The sequence below is a fragment of the Sinocyclocheilus anshuiensis genome, unplaced genomic scaffold (genome assembly GCF_001515605.1).
Source record: "Sinocyclocheilus anshuiensis isolate Anshui unplaced genomic scaffold, SAMN03320099.WGS_v1.1 scaffold2293, whole genome shotgun sequence".
In the NCBI taxonomy this organism is placed as follows: Eukaryota; Metazoa; Chordata; class Actinopteri; order Cypriniformes; family Cyprinidae; genus Sinocyclocheilus; species Sinocyclocheilus anshuiensis.
In genome coordinates, this window is record NW_015552765.1 from 63,232 (window position 1) to 73,917 (window position 10,686).

The following is a 10,686-nucleotide window of genomic DNA, read 5'->3' on the forward strand; positions in this document are numbered from 1 at the left end:
TATATATATATATATATATATATATATATATATATTATTGCATACTGTGATAAAAAAGGAAGTTAGTAGAGAGACAAGTACCATTTGTTGTTTCTGGTGGACATCTCTCTACGGAGGAAGCAAACTGGCCTAGGACAGTTTTTGGAAAGGTGAATTTGCTAGTTGGTGTGGGCTTTTGTTCAGGGCAGAAATTTTCTGTAAAAAAAAACAAGACCGTTAGTAACCTTGAAACCTTTTACAAGATTATTCAGTCTGCATATCATGCAATATTTTCAATGGGTTTTACGAATGTTGCAGGTAGTTCCAGTCCAATCATCTGGGCAGATGCAGATCCCGTCTTGTAAGATACCCTTGTTTTCACACACCAGACTCGGCACGGTCACTGTTGTGTACAGGGTGCTGAATGTTGTACTGATGCTGTAGTTGGATGTGTCGGTGGTGCTCTCTGAAGTATTTAGACACCAAGTCTTCTCAAAAACAGCTGTTTATAGAGACAAAACATCAGACAAAAGTATCAAACTGACCTTTGGTCTTGCTAAATCTGGGCCAGCTTGCCAACTTATATTTCAGCCAAGAACTGACTGCTTAGACAGGAAAACCCAGTCTGACTAAAGCCCCGTTCACACTGCCAACAACAAGCAGCGACATGATCCATTGATTAATTTCAGTGGAGAGCTGGCGATTTCTATCGTTATGAGCAACAGTAATTGGCGACAGGATGTAGGCGACATATGATTAACTTTTTGCAAATGCTGAGCAACTTTTGAGAGCAACAACCAATAAGAGTGAAGGCTCTGTCAGAGGAGCTCATGTCACTGTCTCAAGTGCCTGCAAAACAAGTCAGAGAATATATGGCACAATTTCACTATTTTATATGTTTTGTCTGTAAACACATAATGGATATAATAAAATAATGCATGGAAAAGAAAGTGTCATTAGTCTCAGTGAGTTTGTTTCATAGGTTGATAGTTATTGTTGATTATATAATGGAATGAGCAGTTAAATACGTATGCAGATCATACTAAAAGAGCTTCCTTTGCATAATATTCATTATTAGGGACAAGAAAACTAATTATTTTTCAAATTTGAATGTTTTGGCATTTTTCATCAGTGAGTGAGTTTAATAAAGCAATAAGCCCCAAGATGTTTACAGTGAATTTATAACAGCTAAGGAGACTTCTTAGGCACATGAATCATTTGCCTTATCTGATGCAGCTCCAATAAAAACAGAGACTGGAACTGTTCTCATGTGCTGTGTTATTTATTTACTTTTTAACACAATATATGATATTTTCTCACACACATATATCAGCTTATCGCTCAGCTGAGTACTCTTTTATAGTTTAACACTCTGGTGCTGTTCGCATGGTAGTCAAAAGTGACCGAACTGTTTTATTTCAATGAACTGAATGTACTATATTTTAGTTTGATATTGTTTTTTTTGTTGTTTGTTTTTTTTTTATTTTTAGGGGATTTTATGGCACTATATTATATGTATGGAATAGTTATGATCTATGTATTACCTGATAACCACTTTTAGAGCATAGACCTGAAAATGAAATTTCCAACTTAAACTTTAGTTGTGTTTCCAACTTAAGCTGTGTTCCAAATTTGAGGTTGATATCTCAAAAAAAGGTTGGAGGGGGGGGGGGGAGATTTTGTTTAGTTGCAGCACCAAACATTTCCATTAGATGAAATTTGCTTCTCATTAATTTCCAATAAGCTCATTTTTGACTGCGAACAAGTACAAGTGTGACTTTTGTTTCAGGACCATTTACCTTTTTGAATCATGTCCATGTTTTTTTTTGTTTGTTTGATCACATAGCAGGTGCCAAAACCTTTACCAAGTTTCGTACCATTCCGAAGAAGTAAAAAAAAATATCTAAAAAAAAAAAAACATTACATTTTCCAGTCAAAAATGACAACACAGCATCAGAAGGTTAAACCTGACCAGGTTGCGGAATAGCACGAATGTTTGTAGAGTAATTTGGAAGTTCTGTGTAACTGCCTCTAGGGGGCAAAATGCAACAATCATATGCAAATGTCAGAGATAGTGGATAGAACGGTGATTTAAACAGGAAGAGTCAGGGCCCTATTTTAACGATCTAAGTGCATGGTCTAAAGCACACGGCGTAATTGCGCTTAGGGCGTGTCTGAATCTCCTTTTGCTAGTTTAAAGACGGGAAAAATGGTCGGTGCACCCGGCGCATGGTCTAAAAGGGTTGTCCCTATTCTCTTAATAAGTAATGAGTGTGTTTTGGGCGTAACATGCCATAAACCAATCAGAGTCTCATCTCCCATTCCCTTTAAAAGCCAGTTGCACTCGCGCCATGGGGGATTTGCTATTTACATGGCGGAATTTGCAAGCGGAAAAACTGAACGCTTCTCTAGTGAGGGAACGGATCTGCTCGTGATCTTTTTACACCACGGACCGGTTACGTTTGGAAAATATTTGCGCGGACCAGCTGCCGGTCATATATATAGCCTGATATTAGGCTATTGTACGCGAGTAGTAAGTACCAGGTAGCTTATGACAAAAAGATTTATGGCTTTGACCTTTGTGACCTTTCCCCTCCCCCCACGTGGCCCACCCACGTCACGACCACCCACGTAGTGACCACCCACATTGCGACCACCCGCATCACAACCACCCACGTCGTGTTGACCCCGTGACCTGTTAGATGTCATGATGTGAAAATCAGCATGTGTGAAATTCTGATGTCAACCTATGTCCTCCGGGGGAAGACATATGATGTTTGTACAGATGTTTGTATGTGACCAAGGACGACAGGAGATAAATGAAGTCCTGAGGAATGTTTTTGTGTTTTTATGGTCCGTTCCCACATCTGGGGGTTTTCCCACAGGCTTCTGAGTAATTACGTCTGCTGAATTTACAACGGTGGCCCCATAGATCTTGTTTGGATATTATTTTTGGGGTCTGTAGGGAAGAACATGGACGATAAGGTTTATTCCAAACTTATTCTATATGTGAGTCAAAAATAATAAGCCTGGAAAATGGTTAAAAAAGAGAACCAGTTAACGACGTTTTTATATTTTTAGTGATGACTAAAACTAGTGTAAATGTTTTGCTTTGTTTTATATCATATGCGATCGCCTAATTCATATATTTTCATTTAATTTAAAAGAAGAAAATAAGACTCGGATGATTGAATGTGTGCTTGTGTACTTGTTTAATCTAAACTGCAGTGGCCAAGTGACCAAGAGAGGAGCATGAACATTTTGACACTGCATGGGCCATTTTATCGAACCCCTTGAGAAAATTACTTATAAAGCACATAAATTATTTATTTATTTTGTAAGATGTAAAGTTTTCTGCGATGGGTTAGTGTTAGGTTGTAAAATATATAATTATCTGTAGATAAAAAATAGGAGACTGTGTAATGTCCCCATTTAGATAACTAATGTATGTGTGTGTGTGTGTGTGTGTGTGTGTGCGTGTGTATGTGTGTGTGTGTGTATGTGAGAGAGAGAGAGAGAGAGAGAGAGAGAGAGCGAGCGAGCTTTTCCAGCTTAAACTAGGCACAATTTTTTAAACCTCTCATTCACGGAACGGTCATATCTGCGCTAAGAAGAAGACTTTGTCTCACGGAAAAATGTAAGAGGAATTGTATTTCTTTATTTATTGTTTTATCACCAATTTCATTATTAGTCATATCATATATTTTATTTAAATTATTTTATACAACCAACATATTATATGTGTGCACACATATTGTGATATGTTCTCATGATCTGTTAGAATTGTCTACTTATTCTTTTATTGACCTTAAAACCAATATCTTTCTCACATCTCCCATAGAGAGAGAGAGAGAGCATAACAGACAGCAACCGGACACCTGAGCATGCGGACCCCAAATGGGGAAAACCCCCAGATGTGGGAACGGACCCTAAAAACACAAAAACATTCCTCAGGAATTCATTTATCTCCTGTCGTCCTTGGTCACATACAAACATCTGTACAAACATCGTATGTCTTACCCCGGAGGTCATAGGTTGACGTATGCATTTGAAAAATGCATTTGCTATTTAATGTGGCACAGGACATGAAAATGGCAACTGTGTCGGGCTGAAACTAGCAAAAAACAATTGTATTGCGCCGGGTGTATGACTGTGTATCGCCGTGTCTGAAATCGAATACTCCCCTACAATATTGTATGCAAAAAAAAAAAAAAAGTATGCCTAAAGAGTAGTATGCCCAAATTCATAAGAAAAAAAACAGTAGGCAAAAAGTACACGGATGATCTATAACTTCCACTGGGATTCTGAAGTGTGCATTCGATGGACACTTTACTATCCATCATGAGGCCGCGGGAGAGAGCAGTCTAAATTTCATTCACACTAAACATATACATTCTAGATAGTAACTGTGCATATTTACATATTTGCACTGTATACACACATATATTGCACAGTCCCCTTTGTGCAATTTGTTTTTATTTGTTTATATTGTTTAGTATTGTGCATTATGTAGTCAAATTAGTAATGGAGAGCAGAGCACAACACTTTTTGGCAAAAAAAAAAAAAGGCAGGTGCACACTTCCGGTTGTGGGTACGCTATGCGCATCTGGCTGCCGCTCCACGCTGGGCTGTTTGTTTGTTTTGTGACGATCTGTGTTTGCGTTTTGTCTGGTTCTTTTTCGTTTCTAGACTACCGTCTTGGACTACTACTTTCATGATGATCTGTGTTTGCATTTTGTCTGATTCGTCTGTTTTTTTTTTCGTTTTTGGACTACCGTCTTGGACTACTACTTTCATTTTGGACTACTGGACTACTGTTCGGACTATTGTTGGATCTGCTGTGAATCCCTCTGGTTTCTTGGATACTACTCTGTGTTCTGTTTTTTACTACCTTGCTTCAACGTGGCATGTTTTGTTGCCGCCGGGAACTTTTTGGCGAGCCCTCTACCTCTTCGATCCTCAATCTATTGGACTGACTGTCAGGTGAGTTAACACTCTTCTTGTCAGTTGGTCTACTGGCTTACTGTCTGGTCGGGTAGCCTTCCTCTCAGTGAACTTTTGTAGATGCTGCGATGATTGTGGTTCTGGCTAACGTGGTTTTGCTGATGGCTGGCGTTCCTATGGCAATTGCCAACACGTCAATAGCTCAAAGGCTCATTATTATTTTTTTGGTCACTATTGGATCTAACCCCAACATGGAAATTGGATATACGCCCTGCGAGCTAAAGGCTCTAAATGGGCACCTGCGTCTCGACTCCGCGACGTACGAACACTGCCGTAAACTTGATATCATTCGTCGCCCGCGTTATATTCTTGAAAATAAGGGTTCCAAAAGGGGGTTTTCACAGCAATGCCAAAGAACCACCATTTCCCCAAAGAACCTTTCAGTGAATCATACAGTTCCCATATTTTACAAGCATGCACAAATGAACAGGCAAAAAAACTAATAAATAAATAAAAATCAAGGATTCAAAATCATCTTTGATCTGTCTTGTCATACATTTTTTCCAACTTTTCCTTCCCTGCAGCTGTTACAAGTTACATGACTAGAACCAGAAAGCATTTTCATAATCTAGCCACACATTTACACACGTACCCTTTGCCTTTCTTTTGAACTAAGATTATAGTGGATAAACATTTGCAACAAATGCCTTTCCCATAATGCACATGAGACCATACCTCCTGTTCGGGCAGTTGCAAGAGAACTGACAGTATGTTCACCAAGTTTATGTTACAGATTAAATTAAGTACTCACCAAATTGACATGTTTATATAAAAATGAATGAAAACATGATCATACAACAATATGCACTAAAAGTGATTCAAATGCCACCGTGAATTAGTGTGCATAGTTTCATGTCAATTTTTTGAGCATAGCCTCTGCTTTTCAGTGTCATTTCAGATGTTTGCATCAGAAATAACAGTGTTGTTTTGGTTGCCCTGTATCAACACTGATCATTAATTCAGTCGCTCTGTTGCATAACCATGGGCTGAGGGAGAAACAAGTGTAGGATGGAGAAAAAGAAAAGAGAAACAGAAGGACAAGGGTAAACATCAAGCTCTTACAGGTTTATAAAGCACACAGACACAGGAGAAAATGAATAAACAACATCATGGACCCTCTATTAGCGGCACAAGAGGGACTTTTGACAAGTGTTTGCCTGTCAAGTGCAATACAGTTTAATGTCTGTCACCCCTTTCCACTTCCCAGCAGAACTCTCCATTCACTCAACATATTCAACAGCAATGAAACCAGAGACTGTACAGTATAAGGCAGAGACGGTCCCCTCATACATTTATGAATGGGACAAATGGTTATATTGTCGGAAGTCCTGTTTTCTAGTTGAAAGGGACAATTACATTTTTGAGAGACACCACAGCGCTCAGTATGGTGGCTCACTAAGGTGGCTCACTAAGACTGCGTTTATTTGTGGTCAAAATCGCAAGTGTGTGGGTCACACTTCCGGTTGTGGGTACGCTGTGCGCGTCTGGCTGCCGCTCCACGCTGGGCTGTTTGTTTGTTTTGTGACGATCTGTGTTTGCGTTTTGTCTGGTTCTTTTTCGTTTTTGGACTACTGTCTTGGACTACTACTTTTGTTTTGGACTACTGGACTACTGTTCGGACTATTGTTGGATCTGCTGTGAATCCCTCTGGTTTCTTGGATACTACTTGGATACTACTCTGTGGTCTGTTTTTTACTACCTTGTTTCAACGAGGCATGCTTTGTTGCCGCCGGGAACTTTTTGGTTGTCGGTTTACTGCGAGCCCTCTACCTCTTCGTTCCTCCATCTATTGGACTGACTGTCAGGTGAGTTAACACTCTTCTTGTCAGTTGGTCTACTGGCTTACTGTCTGGTCGGGTAGCCTTCCTCTCAGTGAACTTTTGTAGATGCTGTGATGATTGTGGTTCTGGCTAACGTGGTTTTGCCGATGGCTGGCATTCCTATGGCAATTGCCAACACGTCAATAGCTCAAAGGCTCATTATTATTTTTTTGGTCACTATTGGATCTGACCCCAACATGGAAATTAGATATACGCCCTGCGAGCTAAAGGCTCTAAATGGGCACCTGCGTCTCGACTCTGCGACGTACGAACACTGCCGTAGACTTGCTATCATTCGTCGCCCGCGTTATTTACATCGCTCGTCTAGAAGGACTTTCAGTATTCATCAGCCATCGTCTACTGTGATCCCGTGCGTCTGTTGCTTCCTCTGCTGTTCCTGAAGTTTTAAATTTGATCTGTCCATCTATGATTTATGATATGTACCATTCTCTTATTTCTAACATCCTGGATGAGTATGCTCCAATTAGGACCAGGTCTGTTCCCATGTCTCACTCCTGTCCTTGGTTTAATGCAGAGCTACGTGCTATGAAGGCAAAAAGCAGACAACTTGAACATCTTTTTAGGAAAACGGGTTTAACTGTCCATTATCTTGTTTATTCTGATTACATAAAGAACTACAAAACTGCCTTGAATGCAGCCCGCTCTTCATATATCTCCAGCATCATTAACAAAGCTAAAAATAGGCCTAAAGCACTATTTAGCATGGTAAACAAACTAATCCAGGCACCAAATCATAGTATCAGCCAACATGAATCGGAAGATTTGTGTTGTACTTTTTTGCACCACTTTCAGGGAAAGTTAGATGTTTTATGTGGGACTTTTGATGAGGAACCGACTATTTCTAATTGTGAGCAAACTCAGTCTACCCAATCATTGGCTACCTTTACCTTAACAAATCCATCTCTAATTGCTGATTTAATACAGAAATCGAAATTCCTCTTCAAGCTGACTAGACCCTGCACCTACTTTTCTCCTGAAACACTGTATTCCTGTTATTTCTGCCCCAATCTCACACCTCATCAACATGTCTTCCACTGTTCCTATCTCACTCAAGACTGCTGCTGTTACTCCTATTCTCAAAAAAACGAATCTGGATCCTGTAAATCTATCCAACTACCGTCCAATCTCGAACCTGCCATTTGTATCTAAAATCATGGAAAAGACTGTTGCCTCTCAGCTGCAGTCATTTCTAGCTCGCAACAATCTCTTTGATATTTTTCAGTCTGGTTTTCGCTCACGGCACAGTACGGAAACTGCTCTAGTGAAGGTTGTCAATGATCTATTACTTTCTGGAGACTCAGGCAGTTTATCAATCCTTTTATTACTTGACCTCAGCTCAGCTTTTGATACTGTTTGTCATAAGATATTACTATCTCGCCTTGCAGAGGTTGGCATCTCAGGTTCTGCATTATCCTGGTTCTCCTCATATCTCACAGATAGGCAGTACTTCATCTCACTGCACAATTCCAAATCTCCCACTGTCTTGCTCAAACAGGGTGTTCCCCAGGGCTCAGTTCTCGGACCATTATTATTCATCCTCTACATTCAGCCTCTTGGCCAAATAATTCGTCGTCATGGTTTTAACTACCACTGTTATGCCGATGACATCCAGATATATACTGCTTGTCAACCAGATTCTACCCATTCGATGGCATCCTTATCTTCATGTGTCAGTGAGTTAAAGGATTGGCTACATTCAAATTTTCTTAGTCTGAACTTGAGTAAAACAGAAATTTTAATAATTGGTCCCCCATCTCTAATAAAAAATAAAATTGATGTTTCTAGCTTTGACCTTGACGCTATTTCTATTTTTCCATCGGCTACTGTTAGAAACTTAGGTATCATTCTAGACCCATCACTGACCTTGGACGACCACATTAGCAAACTCTCCAAAGCTGCTTTTTTTCAACTATGTCGAATTGCGCAACTTCCTTTCCTCAGTAGAAAAGATGCGGAATCATTAGTGCATGCATTTATTACCACTCGCCTTGACTATTGTAACACTCTTTTTTCTCTGGCTTACCAGCTCACTCCATCGTTCGTCTGCAGTACATTCAAAATTCTGCTGCCAGATTATTAACTTCCACAAAAAAATCTGCTCACATCACCCCTATTCTATTTAATCTTCACTGGTTGCCTGTATCTATTCGTGTGCAATACAAAATTCTTCTGCTCACCTTTAAGGCACTCAATGGTCTTGCTCCCTCCTATCTTTCCGACCTACTTTCTTCTTATATACCTTCTCGCGCACTCCGGTCTTCTAATTCTGAACTTCTTTGTGTACCTAGGTTCCGCCTATCTTCAATGGGCGGCAGGTCCTTCTCTGTTACTGCACCCAAACTTTGGAATTCACTTCCTCTGGCACTCAGAACAGTCACCTCTTTCAGTGAATTCAAATCAAAGCTTAAAATTGTATTTGTTTAATCAACACTATCGCTAATTTACATTGTGTATTTGTTTGTTTTGTTTTCTATTTCTGTCTTTACTGCATAATTTCTGTTATATGCAACTGCATTATTTGTAACTGAATTGGGCAAATGTCCAAAGAAATTGTTTCTTTGTAATCAATATTTGCTGCTTTGGTGTACCTTGTAGAGCATCCTTGAGCTTGGGAAAGGCGCTATATAAATTGAACATATTACTTATTAACTTTCTCAGTTTGTGTAAATCCACTTCTGGGTTCAGAGTATTTCTTTTTTCCACATTAATTTCACACGTATAGTACGAATATGTGGTTTTATTTCATGAATACAGTATATACTTTTTCCCATAAAGAATGGAAAGAAAATATGACATTGTGTTGTAAGAGGCCCATATAACAGCTTAAAATGCTATTTGATCTAATCCAAAAAAAAAAAAAAAACACGTCAAATGTTTTGTCAGTACAATAATTAACTTTTTAATATACAATAATGACATTCTTCGTTGTGCTGGTATTTAAACCCAGTTTATGACTTCTGCTAGTTTAAAAAGCATTAAAGAAATATCTCAACTGTTAAATGACATATTGAAGATTAAAATAATAGCAAATTTGTCTCATTTTCAATAACCACTAAAAACTGAGATCAAAAACTACCTTCAGTAAGAAACTTACGTATGGTTAAATAAATGTTTATTGATATTTTACAAAGATTTGTAAAAAATTTTTGTTGCACTTTTTTCCCCATATTATGTTTATATGGCAGATAGTAAATGCAATGGTATGGTAAAGAGAGAAACAAAACACAGGAAGTATCTTGTGGTACTGTTGTGCATAGTAGTAAACAATAACCTGACCATTTTTACATAATAATAATGACAAATTATTGTTTAAAATAACCTGATTATTAATTATCATTAATATACTCAAACTTTATTCACGTTGCTTTACTCTTGGAAAGCATTTTTTAAGAAAATACCATTTTCTACTTCAAAAAATATATATATTTTTTTTTAAGTTTATTTCAGTTTCTTTGTAACTATTTGAGAAAGTTACTAGTGGTTTCTGAGTGAAAAATAATCAAAATGATCACAAAATCAAAATGAATCCTACACCAAAATTTTACACCTTACCTGAGGTAAAGATTAAGAGCAGCAGAGAGCAGTCCATTTCACACGTATTGGATATGACATTTATAAAACTAACTACTAACTAACTCTTGTTCCTGTCTGGTTTATAAAGCAGAGGCAGGGCTGGATCATTGCTAGAGTGGGAAGTCCATCAGTACATCAGAAAACAGCCATCCATTTACAATCAAACTAATGTTAAACTAAAAAGATAACAGAACTGCACTAGGGGTGTGCGATATTGACAAAAAATTATATCTCTATATTTTATGGGATTTTATCGATAACGATAATTAGACAATATTTTGCTGAGTAT

At 38.4% G+C, this 10,686-nt stretch overlaps 1 protein-coding gene across 1 annotated transcript in view; it reads right to left on the reverse strand.

Moving 5' to 3' along the window:
- Positions 1-425: 425 nt before the first annotated feature.
- Positions 426-10,686, reverse strand: part of LOC107667894 (adhesion G-protein coupled receptor G7-like) — a 21,719-nt gene continuing 11,458 nt past the window's right edge. Inside the window, exon 15 of the mRNA XM_016459634.1 lies at positions 426-481. Coding sequence (XP_016315120.1) covers positions 455-481 — 27 coding nt within the window. The 3' untranslated portion in view covers positions 426-454. The remainder of the gene's footprint in view (positions 482-10,686) is intronic.